The sequence below is a fragment of the Crinia signifera genome, chromosome 2 (genome assembly GCF_055691185.1).
Source record: "Crinia signifera chromosome 2, ASM5569118v1, whole genome shotgun sequence".
Classification (NCBI taxonomy): domain Eukaryota; kingdom Metazoa; phylum Chordata; class Amphibia; order Anura; family Myobatrachidae; genus Crinia; species Crinia signifera.
In genome coordinates, this window is record NC_139218.1 from 150,046,237 (window position 1) to 150,065,495 (window position 19,259).

At 44.9% G+C, this 19,259-nt stretch overlaps 1 protein-coding gene across 2 annotated transcripts in view; it reads right to left on the reverse strand.

Annotated features, from left to right (window-relative positions):
- Positions 1 to 19,259, reverse strand: part of IP6K3 (inositol hexakisphosphate kinase 3) — a 211,538-nt gene that overhangs the window by 179,572 nt on the left and 12,707 nt on the right. The window contains exon 2 of one of the 2 annotated variants that reach the window (XM_083173104.1): positions 141 to 363. The exons of the other annotated variant lie outside the window; for it this stretch is intronic. Coding sequence (XP_083029230.1) covers positions 141 to 327 — 187 coding nt within the window. The 5' untranslated portion in view covers positions 328 to 363. The remainder of the gene's footprint in view (positions 1 to 140; positions 364 to 19,259) is intronic. 2 annotated transcript variants of the gene reach the window in all.

Below are 19,259 nucleotides of genomic sequence, written 5' to 3' on the forward strand. Positions count from 1 at the left end.
TATATATATATATATATATATATATATATATATATATATATATATATCTGTTACTAAATAAAAAGAGGAGGAAGAAGAAGAGAAAGAGTAGGAGGAAAAGTAAGAAGACAATTCTACTATGATGTGGAGACATTCCTGACCTTTATATTTGGGGGTAAAATTTCTCATCTCTCTTGGTAGTGATTCATAGAATCTTTGTTCTTGGGATACCAGTGGTTTGCAGACTGTATCACTGTCATAGACCAGCATGCTTGTGTGGCCTCCCACTTGATGGTTTAGTGGTAGTAAATGTATAGACGCTTCAATCTCCATGCCCTGTATACCCATCCTCGGTCCACAGATGTCACAGTTTTCTCTGTTAATCTGTAATCAGATACAAACATACAATAATTAAGGTTGATATTTAAGAATGACAAAGTCATACAACAACACCTCTTAGAAGCACTATGCCCATAAAACAGAGAAGAGGTCATTTATAAAGTGCAAAACAGCATTTCTGCAGCACCAATGTAGCTTTGCAATTACCATACATGTTAAAGTGCTAGGCTTCATAGGTTAGTGGAATAAGGTACATTAGCTTCATTTGTAAAGGGCCAGAAACATGCACAGGCAGAGGAAGTGAAGGCATTCCTATGATTGCATGCCTTTCCAGACTTTTAGCATGGACTCGTTGGCAGAACTCTGGGAGGCAATGGAGTCATCTGCTGCCAGGCTCCTGCACGAGAGGTGCCCGGCTCCTGCTATTTTCAGGAGTTTTAGTAAATTTACCCCTGTAAAGGTGCCCATACTCTTGACCAATATAGGCCACTTTCACCCGATCTCTGCAGATTTGGCTGAGAAATCTGCCCAAATCAAAGGTCATTGGACCAAAGCCGGAGCTGCTGCCCTTCCGACATCCGACTTGGCCCCCCCTCCTGGCAGCAGGGGACAAGGACAGCTCAGGGGGGTCAGGTGGCCTGTACACTGCTGTGATACATCGCAGTGGTGTATGGGCACCTTAAGTTTGGTGCCAGCGATAATACGTGATTACCACAGTATGCTGCACACCTCTCAAAATCCTCCTGACCTGTCAAAAATGTTGTTCTATTTCAAGGACATAGTAGGTTTGAAGATGCATCTACTTTATATATTTATATAATAACAAGATACATATCACTATATGGCGAATTGTGCTAAAATGAGGCAATACTTTTTGGACACATTTCCCATATATACCAAGCTCCAGAATGCAACATTTTTTAGGATTTGGACACACTAGACAATTAGATTGTGCTGCCTAATAGAAGCCTATTGGCTTCTTTTCACAGTCATCTCTGAGAGGGGTTCAGTTGGACCCCATGGCATGTGTCCCCACGGAATGTGCATCATTTGGCTCATGGGCAGAAGGAACCCCAGGTCATAAATCTTTTTGGAAGAACTGCATTTTGCAATTTTCGCAAACCTACGTGCATACTGGCGTTATTAACTGCATTTGCTGATAGTCTTTGTTCAGTCCAACACCATTAAAGGACTTAAAATAGATCATAGTTATAGTCCAGAAAATTCAGGCTAAATATTCAACTTAATGCATACTTGTAGGATAAACCAGAAATGAACCACCATGGTTAACACCCTCAAAAGCAAAGTATATTCACAACAGTAAAATTGCCCACATTTTTTCATACAAAAAAACTAAAAATTGCATTTCCAACTGGAGGTTACCAAGCTCGACATTCATGGCAAACCACCAATGGCCCCTGGGAAGAAGCCGTGACCTAGATTTGTAATCTATTAGCAGATACGCTATATAGGAGCAGCAGAAAGTATAAACAGATACTCTTTATTTATATAATCAAGATCAAACAAATGCTGCAAACTCATATCTCCCAATATTGAGGCTGACCAATTTGGGAGTCGTGTGGGCGGAGTGGCTTCATCGTGAGCAATGCCTCACTGTGGGGGCATGTACAATGCTCTGGGTGCTGCCGGCATGCCTCCTGTACTTCTCCTGGGAACAGATGCTATGAGCACGCAGTGCCAAATAATTGATTAAGTTATTTCTATAGCGCACACATATTCTGCAGGGCTTTTCAGAGAATAGTTGAACATTCACATCAGTCCCTGCCCCAGTGGAGCTTACAATCTATCTAACCCACACAACCACAGGGAGAATATACAAACTGCGCACAGTTAGGGCCATGGTGGGAATCAAACCCATGGCCTCAGCGCTGTGAGGCAGTAATGCTGACCATTACACCGGCCGTGCTGCATCCATATGGGCCTGTAGCTCACATTAATTAAGGGCCTACTGTGGCCCATATCACCAATGCCGCACAAGGGGAGTGGCTAAGACAATGCAGACATGTTGCTCAAAGTGGCTGTGTCCAAAGACCCTGAACCACCCAACACAGAAGCACATTCTAAACCTGTGCAATTGTCGATGGTGCGTCCAATGGTGCAGAAACTCTGAGATGAAAATTCTCTAAAGCTGGTGGAATGGGGCATTTAACTTCATATAAAATCAGTTGTAGCATTAGCATAAGATACAGATGTAACTGCAGCAAAAAGCACAGATCTTGTTCAATAAATGGCTGATCACATTGATGGAAAGGGAATGAAAGTTAAGGTCAAGAAGTTAATTTAGAGGGATAGTGAAAAATAGAGGAGTGAAATTTAAGTTATTATCGGTGATGAACTTGTGGTGTACATTAAGTATTGTGTAGGTTGGCTGGGACAGTCAGGAAGATAATAGCCTATTAATTAGCTCATATTTCTTTGCCAACTGAAGATTAATACCGCTTCAGACAGCCGTGGCTGAATAACCCGGCAATTATGGGATACTTTCATTGGGTCTACAGCAAGTTGGTCGACAAGCATTGGGTCAACACCATTAGGTCGACATGGTTTTAGGTCGACATGGGGTTTTTCACTGTTTTTTGAGCCGACGTGCTGACAGGCGGTATTTCATGCCCTACCATCCACTAGGGCATGGTGGGAGAATAAAATAGTGTGCCGAGCACACAAAAAAACAGTGAAAAACCCCATGTCGACCTTTTGACTGTCGACCTAGACACTGTCGACTTATTTCTTGTGTTGACCTAAACCCATGTTGACTTAGACCCATGTCGACCTAGAACCGCGTCGACCTTTCCCCATGTCGTCCTAATGGTGTCGACCTAATGCTTGTCGACCAACTTGCAGTAGACCAAACGATCCCAACCCACTAGTACCAGGCATTTGAAGCTCTGGGTTATTCAGCAGCGTGCTGTCAGACCCCCTTCACACAGAAGAGCAAATCTCCGGGCCTTAAATTTACACCCGGTAATTTGCTCAATTACACAGGGTTTTTTGACATCCAAATTGACCCTATCACACAGACAAAGGACCCTTGTATTTTATGAAATTCCCGGGTGGAACAGATTCACCCGGGAATTTCATTTTCTGTGTGAAAGGGGTATTAGGTAGAGATGTGCACCGGCCACTTTTCGGGTTTTGGGTTTTGGGTTCTGATTACCTTGAGGTTTTGGGTTCTAATGGGTTTTGCCAAAACACCTCCTAAGTGTTTTGTGTTTGGATTTCTTGGGTTTTGGGTTCTGATTTTTTTGTTAAAAAAGCATAAAAACTGCTAAAATCGCAGAATTTTTTTTTTTTGTTTGCTCCTACGCTATATTAACCTCAATAACATTCATTTCCACTCATTTACAGTCTATTCTGAACAGCTCACACCTTACAATATTGTTTTTAGGGCAAAAGGTTGCACCGAGGTAGCTGGATAACTATGATAAGCCACACAAGTGTGCGGCACAAACACTAGACTGATATGGCACACTTAGCATCCCCTCTAGGCTGATACTGCACACCTAGAATTACCCCTGGACTGATATGGCACAGGTAGCATCACCCCTGGACTGATACGGCAAATTTAGCATCACCCCTGGACTGATATGGCACACTTAGCACCCCCCCTAGTCTGATACGGCACACCTAGCATCACCCCTGGACTGATATGGCACAGGTAGCATCACCCCTGGACTGATACGGCAAATTTAGCATCACCCCTGGACTGATATGGCACACTTAACACCCCCCCTAGTCTGATACGGCACACCTAGCATCACCCCTGGACTGATATGGCACAGGTAGCATCACCCCTGGACTGATACGGCACATTTAGCATCACCCCTGGACTGATATGGCACACTTAGCACCCCCCCTAGTCTGATACGGCACACCTAGCATCACCCCTGGACTGATATGGCACAGGTAGCATCACCCCTGGACTGATACGGCACATTTAGCATCACCCCTGGACTGATATGGCACACTTAGCATCCCCTTTAGTCTGATACGGCACACCTAGCATCACCCCTGGACTGATATGGCACAGGTAGCATCACCCCTGGACTGATACGGCACATTTAGCATCACCCCTGGACTGATATGGCACACTTAGCACCCCCCCTAGTCTGATACGGCACACCTAGCATCACCCCTGGACTGATATGGCACAGGTAGCATCACCCCTGGACTGATACGGCACATTTAGCATCACCCCTGGACTGATATGGCACACTTAGCATCCCCTCTAGTCTGATACGGCACACCTAGCATCACCCCTGGACTGATATGGCACAGGTAGCATCACCCCTGGACTGATACGGCACATTTAGCATCACCCCTGGACTGATATGGCACACTTAGCATCCCCTCTAGTCTGATACGGCACACCTAGCATCACCCCTGACCTGATACAGCACACATGGAATTATACAGCACAGATGGTGGCACCCCTGGACTGTTATGGCACACATGGCGGCAGGCATGGAATTATACAGCAGACAAATTCCTGCAGTAAAAATAAAAATGTGTATTCTTTTAATTATAAAAAAGAGCAGCACACCTTACTTAGCAACACCCCATGAATTATACAGCACTCTTGGCTCACCCCTGGACTACAGCGCATTTAACAGCCCTTGCAGTAAAAAAAAAAAAAACACCTTAATTTTATTTTCATTAAAAAAAGGGCAGCTCCCCTGGTCTGATATGGGACACATGGGGCACCCCTGGAATTATATGGCACACATGCGGGCACCCCAGGACTGATACAGGACACATGGGGGCACCCCTGGACAAATACAGCACACATGTGGGCACCCCTGGATGATACAGCACACATGTGGGCACCCCTGGACTGATAGTACTGGTAGCCAGTGGAAACAGCAGATTGGAATTATATACTGCAATAAATACTGGTAGCCAGTGGCAACAGACTGGAATTATATACTGCGATAAATACTCGTAGCCAGTGGAAACAGCAGACTGGATTTTTATATACTGTGATAAATAATACTGGTAGCCAGCGGCAACAGCAGACTGGAATTATATACTGCGATAAATACTGGTAGCCAGTGGAAACAGCAGACTGGATTTTTATATACTGTGATAAATAATACTGGTAGCCAGCGGCAACAGCAGACTGGAATTATATACTGCGATAAATACTGGTAGCCAGTGGCAACAGCAGACTAGAATTATATACTGCAATAAATAAAATACTGGTAGCCACTGCCAGTGGCAACAGCAAGCTGGAATTATATACTGTGATAGGTACTGATAGCCAGGGGCAACAGCACACTGGAATTATATACTGCAATAGGTACTGGTAGGCACTAGCCAGTGGCAACAGCAGAGAGCAGACTGCAGCAGACACTAGGCAGTGCAGGGCAGGCAGTTGCACTAGCAGCACCAGTGGACTATCACACTGTGACTGACTATACAGGAGCAGACTCAGCAGAGGCAGGCCCCAGCACAAAGGAGAGACAGAACACAGCACCAGTCATCCTTGCAATGGTGATGTCTTGATCACTGAGCAGAGACACAGTACACAGCAGCACGGGCCCCAGCAGAGACCACACACAGCAGCAGCACACCCTTCCCTTCTCCGAGATTGGAGTGAAGATGGCGGCGCGAGGTTGCGGAATTTAAGGGTTCCGTGATCTCGCGAGAATCCGACGCCGGGCGATGACGTTTTGCCCGTGCGCCCGGATTCGAGTAAGGCGGGAAGCGCCGAGCGCTGCTCGTATCCGGGCCCGGATTGATGACGTCCGTGCTGGCTCGGATCTGAGGAATCCGAGCCTGCACATCTCTAGTATTAGGTAGAAAATAATTATACCTACTTGCTGTAGAATAACTGTATAGGCAGGCATATGTCTTCACGTGAGGATTTGTGTGTGTAACTCATAGGCAACTGGTGCACATAGGCTAAAAAGGTCTGAGGAATTGTGGGTTATTGAGAAGTATATTGGGTTGCAGAAGGATCCTGAATAAAGCCGGTGCAGATGTGCAATAATAATGATGATAGCAACATTCACATGCTGATGATGAGTAGGAGTGGTGCCGATGCATACAAGCAGAGTCTGAATGCAGGGGAAGATCCAGAAACATTACGATTGATATCCGGTCAACATGTCGACAATGTCTAGGTCTACCACTAATGGTCAATAGTGACCAGGTCGACGCCTAAGGATGGTCGAAGTACCCTAGGCAGACAATGACAGAAAGTCGACACAAACTAAAGGTTGACATGTTCATGGTGAACACTCATAAAAGTGGACTGGTGGGCCGATCCGGGCACAGGGAAAGCCCAGATAGCCACGCACAGTGCAACTTCCAGGATTTCTATCTGAGCAAATGCAAACCCCCCCCAAAACTGGACTCACTCGTCTAGGAGAGTCGAGGGTGTGGTGCAAGATCAGGCCCCCAACTCGTTCACGCCCCCCAATCACACGCCCCCTGCACAAATGTCAGGGCTGAAAAGGTGGCCCAGTCCATTGTTGTATGAGGCCCAGGAAGGTCTAGTTATGCCCCTGCACTGAGCTTTAGTTACACTCCTGCAGCACTTTTACAAGGTAGAATGACTCTGTGCAATTGTACTGTTGCTGCACAGTTCCTGCCCTGAAACGTCCATTCCACACAGACAGAGCAAAGATTCATCTGACTGAGAGTAGGCAAACATGTGTACACTAACATCTGTGCAACTGCTGTATGACAAAACTGCTATCTGTGCAAAGAGGTCCATCAAACGCAAAATTTTATTTTCATCAGTTGATGGTCTTAAAATGTCTTCAATGAATAGTTAGTATACTGATTCCAAGCCACCTACAGGGTACACACCAATTAATTACTGTAAAGCTACTGGCGGTAGGATGCTGTTGGAACTAATGGGGAGAACATTGGAGAGAGAGATAAAGTGAAGACAGAGCTAGTAGCATCCAAATAGCTTCTAACTTTATAGGTTGTGTTTGAAACATGACTGCAGCTGTTTGGTTGGTACTACTTTATCTCTCCACCTTATCTATTTGATATATATATATATATATACACACTGCAGTAAGTATGGCTTCGATAATGTACCAGAACAGCAATAAACTGCAGAAACTACACCACAGTTCTGTGCAGTATACACACTGGGCAACTTTGAGCTGAAAGCCGCGCAAAACAGCCTGTTTGAGCGGCTTTCAGCTCAAAGATGGCCAGTGTGTATGCCCCAGCGATGAGCGCTGCTGCGCACTCCCGCATCATCGCCGGGAAAGCCGCTCATCTGCTGGTAATACCAGCAGATGAGTGGCATTGAGGACGGCGCCAGGCAGGGGGAAAGCCGCTTACTGTGTATGCACTGAGCGGCTTTCCCTGGCATCATAGCTGTCCATACATGCTGGGCATAATTGCCCAGTGTGTATGGACCTTAATGCATCATATGTATAATTCAAGATCGGCCCGGCTATGCCCTACTGAATTTCACAGAGAAATGTAGGAGATGAGGAGCAACAGAAATGAAGACGTGCCCTGTGGGAAGCAGAGGGCAGCAGCTGCAGAAGCCACTGGAGAAGTTGAATAAAATACTTAAATGGTTATGCTCCTGAGTAATAGTGCTAATTCCCCAAGTCGGGCTGCTCACTGGATCAGATGCTCCTTGCTTCATAAGCAGCTGTATAAAATGAGCTATTCCATTACATATGACTTATTACAGCTCCTGTATCTACAACTTTTGACAAACCAGGAATACTGTACTGCTAGTGTATTTTAAACTAGGACATTTTAATTATTTGTGATAGCTGCTCCATAACAATCTTCTGTAGAACCGCCTTTACATGAAGCCTTTCTTTCTACTGCAGCAGCTGCTTTTATTGTACAGTAGTTCTAAAGCTGTCTGTTTTTTTTACTGCACCATGAGACTGTCGCTATATATTTTTTACTTTCCTCAAGTCCATCTGACAAATTGAAGGTGAATGTAGTAAAACATTTCCAAAAACGATTCCTTTGCACTCTTATGCCAGATGTGTATTTATTACGGGGGAGTGGTTCTGGTTTTTACCGGACACAATTTCATTTCTGAACTGCTTTAATAAGACATCTTAAAAATGTGTTCATATAAACTTTTCAAGACATACAGTACTATAATGCATTTGTTTTGCTCATGGAATCTTAAAGAGAATTCTGCAGAGCTACAGAATACTGCATACCAATTTTTGGTATCGGGTGAGGGCATGGCCATGTCATGCGAGGTATATCCACATCAGGATCATACAATACACATTATTACATCATGCTCACCAAACTGCTACTTCTCATTTCATTACATGGAATTTTCACCAAACTTCACTCATCCTATCATCTCCCTGACACTCACCACTCTGTGCACATTGCCTCTTCTATTATTCACTCCCCTCTTCTAAACACTCATGAGCTCTTTACTTACTTCTCTACTTGTACTTTCACATCCACATCCCACCACCAATACAAAAAAACACAAACATCCACCTTTATCTATCTCTCCTTTCTAATCTTATTAGCTGGTGACATATCACCAAACCCAGGCCCAAACCACCTGTCCCACTCAGAGTTTACTGGTTGTATGCCTAGAAATTCGGCTAACCTCATTAATATCACATGCCTCCCACCACACTCCAAACAACTTAAATATGCCCTATTGAATGCATGCTCTGTTTGCAATAAATTAACATCCATCCATGACCTCTTTATCTCTCACAAATTCAACCTGATGGCAGTTACAGAAACCTGGCTCACACAATCAGACACGGCCTCGCCTGCAGCACTGTCACATGGTGGTTTCCACTTCACTCACACCACCAGGCCTGGTAACTGTAAAGGAGGTGGGGTTGGTATATTACTGTCACAAGACTTCACATACTCAGTTCTACCATCTGCTCCTTCACTCACATTTACATCATTTGAAGTTCACTCTATTAGGGTTTTTTTTTCCCTTTCTCTCTGCGTGTTGCTGCTATCTATCGCCCACCTGGGCTTCCCAAAACTCAATTTCTAGAAGATTTCTCTGCCTGGCTCCCCCATTTCTTATCCTCTGACATCTCCACTGTCATCCTGGGTGACTTCAATATTGCTATTGACAGTCCACCATCTTTGCATGCTTCCAAACTCCTCTCTCTAACCTCCTCTCTCGGCCTCTCCCAGTGGTCTGACTCCTCTACTCACGAGGAAGGCCACTGCCTTGACCTTGTTTTCACCAGGCTGTGCTCAGTCTCTGATTTTACTAACACTCCCTTCCCTCTCTCTGATCACAATCTCATTACCCTCTCACTCTCTTCCATTACCCCAAGCTCACTGACACTGAAATCATGCAAGCCTACTCTAACCCGCAGAAATACTAATGCAATTAATTTTCCACAACTTACCACCTCCCTGCAACAACAGCTCTCACTAATTTCTACATTTACCTTTCCTGACTCTGCTGTTTCCCACCTCTACCAGACTCTTGAAACAGCCCTTGATGACATGGCTCCAGCTACCCATTACACCCCGCGTAGGCTTAGATGCCAACCGTGGCACACCAAAACTACAAGACAACTACGAAATCATTCACGTAAAGTAGAACGCCAATGGCGCAAATCTCGTAGTACGACTGATTTCCTCGCATATAAAACTAGCTACTACTCCTACAGCAATGCTTTGGACACTGCCAAACAAACATACTACCAATCTCTCATCTCTTCTCATGCCACCAACCCTAAGCGACTTTTTAACACCTTTAAGTCTCTTCTGTACCCTCCCCCTCCTCCCCCACCGGCTACTATCAGTGCACAAGAACTTGCCTCCTACTTTAAGGACAAGATTGATAACATCCGAGATGAAATGGTATGCTCCACAACCTCTAACCCGCTTTCTTTCCCACCTGAACCCTCTGGCACTTTCTCTTCATTTGAGCCCACACATGAAAAGGAAGTATCCGCACTCTTCATATCCTCTTACTCTACTACCTCTCCTCTCGATCCTATACCTGCGCAAGTCATTAAAAATCTATCTCCTGTGATTATTCCAACCTTAACTAAAATCTGCAATCTCTCTCTTACTACTGGTACTTTTCCTTCTCTGCTCAAACATGCAGTGATAACTCCTATTCTAAAAAAACAGAATTCTGACCCTAACTCTCTCTCTAACTATCGTCCTATATCTCAGCTCCCATGCCTCTCCAAGCTACTGGAGAGACTTGTCTACTCTCGCCTCACAAACTTTCTTAACTCTAACACCCTATTAGACCCACTTCAGTCAGGTTTTCGCTCTCAACACTCCACTGAGACAGCACTGACTAAAGTGGTGAATGATCTGGTAACGGCTAAGTCTAAAGGCCATTACTCACTACTTATTCTTCTTGATCTTTCTGCTGCATTTGACACTGTTGATCACTCTCTTCTCTTACAAACACTACACTCCCTAGGTCTTAATGATACAGCCCTTTCCTGGTTCACATCTTACCTATCTGATCGCTCTTTCAGTGTTCGCTTCTCTAACTCTACTTCCTCTTCATTACCTCTGTCAGTCGGAGTTACGCAAGGTTCAGTCTTAGGTCATCTGCTCTTCTCAATCTATACCTCCTCTTTTGGCAAACTAATCAGCTCTTTCGGATTTCAGTATCACTTGTATGCTGATGATACTCAAATCTATCTATCAACCCCAGAGTTGTCACCAGTGGTTTTGGGTCGAGTTTCTGATTGTCTCTCTGCCATCTCATCTTGGATGTCTTGTCGCCAACTCAAACTCAATATTTCCAAAACGGAATTACTTATATTCCCGCCAACTAAGAACAGTTACCATCCTGACATCTCCATCGTTGTTGACAACTCGATAATCTACCCTACCCCACAAGCTCGTTGCTTAGGGGTCATCCTCGACTCTGAACTGTCCTTTCTTCCCCACATTCAATCTGTCTCCAAATCATGTTACATGCATCTAAAAAACATATCCAAAATACGACCCTATCTCACACAAGACACTACCAAATCTCTTATCCATGCACTCATTATATCCCGCATTGATTAATGCAATAGTCTCCTAACTGGTCTTCCCAAGAACAGACTCTCACCACTGCAATCAATTTTAAATGCTGCTGCTAGGCTGATCTTCCTTGCAAGACGCTCATCGTCTGCTGATCCGCTCTGCCAGTCCCTCCATTGGTTGCCTGTATATTACCGTATTCAATATAAAACACTTCTACTTGCTTATAAAGCTATTAACCATACTGCACCAGCATATATCTCTGCACTTATCACAAAATATCTCACATCTCGACCACTACGCTCTACACAAGATCTGCGTCTCTCTTCTGCACGGATCACTAGCTCCCATTCATTATTACAGGACTTTTATCGGGCTGCTCCCATCCTATGGAATGCCCTTCCACGCACATTAAGACTCTCCACCAGTCTCCAAACTTTCAAGTGTTCCCTGAAAACTCACCTCTTCAGGCAAGCCTATCATATTTAAGTTCTACATGCATAACCCTCCGAGGCACTTATGTATTATATAGCTTCCCTTCTGGACTTGTAACTGCTATGCTATTACTGGTGCCTGTCCTTATGTTTCCCCCCTATATCCCTATAGATTGTAAGCTTGCAGCAGGGCCCTCCTACCTCCAAGTCTGTCTGTTGTTACCCAGTTTGTCTTATCACTGTCTACTATTGTAAAGCGCAACGGAATCTGCTGCGCTATATAAGAAACTGTAAATAAATAAATAAATAAATACCTCACAACTGCCCAACTTGAGAGGCATGATACTGGGTGGGATGTGCAAGATAATATGGTCAAGCATTGTAAAATTGCTATTATCTGAGGTTTGCCATAATACATATTGGGCCTTATTCTGGTTCACTCGCAAAAGCAAATTCTCTCTATTATGGACAAAACCATGTGCACTGCAGGGATTGTCGGAGGGGGGGGGGGGGGGGGGCAAATGTAACATATACCGAGAAATTTAGATTTGAGTGGGGTTTGTACTTGAAACTGATATCTATATTGCAGTTTAAAAATAAAACAAACAGTACTCACCCTGCACAGAAACAAAATAACACCCAAATTTCTCTCTCTCTCTCTCTCTCTCTGCACGTTACATCAGTTACATTAGAGTGAGAATTTGCTTTTGTGAGTGAACCAGAATCAGGCCCGTTGTCCCTTAAATGTATAGAAGTGGTCCTCAGCAGATAAAGGAGATATCCGCTGTGGACCTACGGCACCGCAGTCCCACTTGATTTGTATGGACTGTGCTTATATGCATCAAAACTTTCCAGAGTTTGTACCTGATAGAAGACAAAAAGCTTATCTATTCGGAGCTTGGCATAAATAGCTAATGCCAGCTTTAGATTTTGTTAAAAAATACAATGTACAGGCTCGATTTTCACATTATTATTTTTTGTGATGAAAGATGAATCTCGGGCAGCCTCTATTTGCACATGCATTACTGATGCTTGGTTAACCAATAGGCTACAGCCTAGGGTGCCAGGACTGGGGGAGGGGCGCCTAGCAGGTAACCACCTAGGAATAAAAAGAAGTCCTAATTTATTCCATGCATGTTAGCTATCACCCGGGTATTACAAGGGTATTAGCCTCGGGCACCTGGAACCTTTAATCAAGCCCTGAGCATGCTATCTAGACTGCTATCACTTTATTATTTAGTCTTTGCAATAATGTGGTCGTATTGGAGCCACTGTCCCTGCAAAATAATTTTGATAAATAGTTATTGTGATATGCAGTGACAAGCAATTATCATTTACATGGAAATTTGACCAAAAATTCCAGACAGGCCCCTTAGAAATGGAGCACAAAATGTTAAAACAATTGTATTTTATCTGCAGCATTGAAACTGATGCTTTTACCATTGTGGAGTCAGTTAAACATAGAGCTGACAAGTCACAGACTGCCTGAGCTGAATGTCTTTATATTATGTTGAAACTTTGTGTCTCTACTTGTTGCCTCTTCTTCTTTATTATACTAAAACTATGCTCTGAAAGCCTCAACAGCATTAACAGCATTCACATTAACAGAAATGCCTCTCAGAATTTGCCGGCTTCGTCTACTTCCTTGTATCAGCTGTCAGATGTCCCCAGTGTAGCCATAATTCCTCCCACTTAATATACCCCTGCTGGGGATAAATCCCGCAGATAGTGTGACAAGCTGAAGATTACATGTACGTGAAGACACTTTATTTTCATTACACATTCCACAGTGGTAGACAGCATTGTGTCACTTCGCCCCAAACTGCTCATCACTCTGTAAACTCATCTGTTTCTTACAGATAGGGATTCCCTTCCTGTTACAACTTCCTAGGCCCCTCTGTCTATTCATGTATTAGTAATGAATTAAAATAAAAAGCAGGTTACTCACCTGTCCATTCTATATAGATATTATACAGAGGGACTGATTGTTAAACACACTAATCCTACTATAATGTATTATTTATTACATTTTACCTCTCTATACTATTTATGACTCTCTCTCTCTCTCTCTCTCTATGGGCCTTATTCTGGTTGGAGCGGCCGGGCCGTACGCGTACGTCCCGGTGTTTTTCATGATCTGCGCATGTGCAGATACGCTAATGCGCCGGCGCGAACACTCCACAACGCTTACGGCCGGGTCTCAACGTGCGAAAAAACCTGTACGCGAGTGTACGGGTAATGGGGGCGGCATAGGGGCGTGTTGATGGGAGCGGCCGAAATAATGAGGGAAAATGGGCGTAAATATGGGCGTACACGGGGGTGTGCACCAAAAATGAGCGGTGCTACTACCGCACGATCGCCTAAAGCACCGTTCATTTCGGACACCAGACAGGCGCCCGGCAACCGCCAGCTCAGACCACCCCTACAGATACCGCATGCCAGCGTGCGCCTGGGATTGCTAATTAACGCTGATTACTACTCAAACACATACACCTGAATGTAATAAGCAATGCTGCAGTCTATTAAGTCCAAACCATTATTTCACTACCTGCAAGCCACACACACAGCACGCAAACACATTGGAAGCTTCTCTTTCTATACTTCTCCACATTTAAACGTTTGTTTAATTTAAGGTAAGAATCTTTTTAAGACCTGCTTATATACGCTAAGGTAGGGATTTGCTAAACAGTTAGACACATTCACTACGTGCTTTCATAGACTTTACACAGTAGCACACTCAATCTACACAAGTCGACATGTGTCAACGTGTTCACTCTAATACAAACATAGGTTTTCTATTTAGGATACAATAACATAAACCACATCTAACACCTACAAAGGATGTTTCAGCAATGTTTGAAGGCCATGACCACTATTTTGCACACAATCTTTGTATAGTACCCAAAATACTGAACTGTACCACTATCTTATCTGCTATGAATTGGATTTGACTACACTCTGGATGTAAGATGCCACCAATCACATTATTGCACTCACATCTCTCTAACAAAGGATTCCTACATCTGCTTATGACACTGTCAAATCATATATATTTAAAAAGTTATGCATGTTTGTTCACAAGCTATTTTATCATGTTTGGCCCATTCACACATCTTTTTTTAGGGAGGACACATATGCATTCCTACACAAATGTACCTTTTCACCCTTGTTTGTCTGCCTCACCCACTCCATGAGGAAAGCATTGTTCTGGACCTGCTTTTACCTACTACTGTAGGAGCTACCTCACCTGCACACAAACTGCTTTCTCACCTATGAAGTTGCTCTGCACATGTGCTGACACAAACTAATTAGCTGGGAAAAGTTGGATAGGAACATGGTAATGGCCATGGAGAGGGTTACACATGGGAAACTTCTACCACACTTCATCAAATGTTCAAAAATACCCTGGTCAGTAAGTACACATAAATCTAGTATTTGTTTCACACAAGAAATTACACAGACCACAATTTTGATTTAATTTGGAAAAGAAATTTATTTGCTGTTCAGCATCACAGCTTATTTCACACTTTAATGTAAGAAATCAAATAAACAAATAAAATAGACACAAAAATAAAAAAACTGCCAGAACAAGAGGTTGCATATCTCCAAACATGTGTTACCCTGCAAATGCAATGGTGAAAGAAATGGGGACACCAGAATACGTACTGCAACAACCAGGGTGAATACTAAGCAAGATACACACCACCAAAAAAAATATCCTGCATTTGTAGAGGTCAAAATACGAACTTTCATGCCCATGGCACGCAAATGGATCGATGGCCAACTCAGGAAGCGGATGTCCAGTGCAATTTAAACCTTTGGCCTCCAACCACAGAGGAAGTGAACCAGGTCTCATTTGGGCCCTTTTTTGCCCCTTTTAGATGGGGCCTTGGGGACAGGGGCCTTTGGCTCAGCTGGCTTTCGGCGTCTTCCCCTAGTCGACACAGGAGGGTCAGCAGAGGTGGAAGGTTGGGGAGCAGCTTGGGGTGGGGCAGCAGATGGGGGATTGTCCCTTAGGGACCTGGCGGTGGACAGCTGCTCCGCAAGAAGTTCATTCTGGCGGCTGAGGTGTTGGCCAATGCTTACTATGCCAGCCGCCAGAGTTTCATTAATGCGGTTCAAGGCCTCAACCTGCAGCTTGTTTGTGGCCTTCCACTCCGCCAGAAAATCCGCCACCTGCTGCTGACGGATCGCAGCATCCACCCCTTGCTGCTCGATCCTCTCCAGCGTCACCAACACGCTCTCATCCCATGTCTCCTGTGGCTGGGGCTGGGGGCGACGTCTTGGTGGAGGCTGGACCACTTGCTCCACCTGTGGCTCTGCAGAGGAAGATGCTGCCGGTACATCCGGGGTTTCTGCTTCTGCTAGGATAAGAATTGAAAACAATGTCACCATCACATACGCAATAAAAAATATCTTTCTAAATACAATGCATTACTGTGACTTACCATCAAAAGCAGCATCAAAGACCTCCGCCGGGAGCTCACTGTCCATATTGGAGATCCCCCTGATCTCCCCCACATCAATCACGTCCATGGAGTCCAGCTCCAGGGGGGTATACTCCAAATGGTCAGGCATAGGACCTCTCCCGGTGGACATGCTGTGGTTGTACCGGTCAGTCATCTTCCTCTTCAGTGTACTTTTGAAGTCAGTCCACCTACAAGTTTAAAAATACAAATATCACCATGAGATATGTGCACCACTGTGCTACGTGTAGGGTTACCACCTAGTCCCTTAAATTCCGGACACATGTTAATTACACAGGTTCTGTGGCAGTTTAAAATTAGGTGAAGTGGAGTCTTGAAGTCAGTCAGCCACAGAACCTGTGTAATTAATATGTGTCCGGAATTAAAGGGACTATGTGGTACCCCTAGCTACGTGACATTTCCTAGTGTGGGTGCTCTTATGTTTTTTTGCCATATGTGTCCCACACACACATTCATGTCTAAATTAGGAGGCATTTCAGTGTCTCATCTCATTCATTAGGCCACTAAATGCACATACATACATCACTATGCAGAAATGACATCATCCATGGCCAAATTAGGCACCTCCACCTGGTGTGAAACTACACATTCCACCATAGCTTGACAATGTGGTTATTATGGAGTAATTTAACTATGGAATGGCATACTGGGATGTGTAGTTTCTCACCAGCTACATGTGCACAGTTTGGTCATTCTTGTTTCAGTAGCATCATATGGAACATGTTACAACAACTCTTTCAAAAACACACTTTCTCTTGTCCCATCACATACTTGACATGAGCAGAACTGTGCCCATAACCTCACATCACACCAATGGTGCATGTTTCATATATCAATGTGGGTTATTAGACATGGTTGTGTTCACATGTGACATTGAAGTGTAGCACTATCTACAAACACACCTTTCTATTAGTCTCAAAACATACATGTAACATATGTACACACATATGACATCAGGGGGACAAAGACCAGGGCAATTTTTCAGCAGTCTCCAGCAGGAACTGAGGCCCTTATTCTAGTTCACTCTTTCTGCCCAAATATTTCTTTGATGGACAAAACCATGTGCACTGCAGGTGAGGCAGGTGTAAAACCCCACCCAAATCTGATTATCTCTGCACAAGTAACACCTGCCTCACCTGCAGTGCACATGGTTTTGTTCATCTAAGAAATATTTGGGCAGAAAGAGTGAACTAGAATAAGGGCCTCAGTTCCTGCTGGAGACTGCTGAAAAATTGCCCTGACAAACACACTAACCTTTTCTTCACCGCGTCCCAATTTCTGACCACTGGTGCCACCTGGTTCACTTCCTCTGTGATCTTCTCCCAAAGGTTTCTCCTTGCACTGGCACTAGGCTTCCTGGTTGCCAATTCAATCCATTCGCGTGCCCTGGGCACTAGAATTCGCATTTCGGCCTCTACAAATGCAGGGTTTCTCTTTCTGGTGGTGGTATCCTGCTCAGTCATCACCCTAGATGTTGCAGCACGTTTTCTGGTGGCCCCAGTTCTCTCACCATGCACCTGCTGGGTCACACCTGTTTGGAGAGATGCAACCTCTTGTTCTGGCTGGTTGCTTGGCCCTTGTGGAGCTGGTGGAGGTTCAACAGGGCCTGTTACTGAGGGGCCCGCTTGATCTTGCAGGCTACTCCTCTCTTGGGCCCTCCTTCTCCGCTCCTGTTCCCTCTTGTTCAGTGCATCAAGCAGGGATTGTGCTGTAGCTCTCTGCAGAGCGTCCTCAGCTGCGGAATCGTCTGAGTCAGACATGTTTGCAGCAATTGTGGGCTGCATCTGACTGAATATTTATATGTTAATCTCCCGCCATGAACAAGGGGGCGTATATTTTTCCACGCAATGTAGATGCAAATTTACGCCGATATTTCCCGCCGATAATTCCCGCTTACATTACGCAGGTCTCAACGCACCTGATCAATCACCTGTATATGCACATACACAGGTTGGGGAGCATTGTGGGCTACATCGTGAAATGTGTGCACCTGTCATTCCAATGATGAGTGTTGTCAGCTGGTATCTGTTGGAGTTCGTGTATGCTTTGTGAGTCACATTTCAAAACATCACGTTACAATGCTTTCCTTACATATGTAATGTGTATGAAATTGTCATACAGCAACATGTCGCATTGTGGCCCTTTAAGCAGCGTAGTTATAAGTAGAGGGTTGCGTGTATTATTTTCCGCACACTGTAAATACAGTACTCCTCTCCATGGAAATCGGTGTATCGTGCCCCCTTTAAGCAGCGTGGTTATAAGTAGAGGGTTGCGTGTATTATTTTCCGCACACTGTAAATACAGTACTCCTCTCCATGGAAATCGGTGTATCGTGCCCCCTTTAAGCAGCGTGGTTATAAGTTGATGGTTGCGTGTATTATTTTCCGCACACTGTATATACAGTTCGGTACTCTTTACTTAGAAGGGCGCCCATCTCGGGCATCTCGGGGATTGAATGCACTAAAAAATCGGGTGCGATCAACCGACGAGATGCCCGAGATTTCCCATAGGGAACAATGTTAAATGTCTCAATTGACCCGATTTTCCTGTTCAATGCCTCAATTGACCCAATTTTTCCATAGGAAACAATGTTAAATGGGCCACAGAGGCCAAATAGGCACCCTGAAGTGAATAATGGCCACCCGAATTGTTAACGCCACCCCACGATCAACGTCAACCCGAAGCGTGGCGAGCGCAGCGAGCCCGCGAGGGGCGGCGGTACGCGTCCTACGACCTTTTCATACCCCCACTATCCACGTCGGCGTGGAGTTGAGAATAGAAAGTGTGGCGAGCGCAGCGAGCCACCGAGCCCGAAGCGTGGCGAGCGCAGCGAGCCCCGCGAGGGGACGCGGATACCTTCACAGGTATCCGCGTCCCCTCGCGGGCTTCACAGCTGTCCGCGTACCCTCGCGGGGCTCGCTGCGCTCGCCACGCTTCGGGCTCGGTGGCTCGCTGCGCTCACCACACTTTCTATTCTCAACTCCACGCCGACGTGGATAGTGGGGGTATGAAAAGGTCGTAGGACGCGTACCGCCGCCCCTCGCGGGCT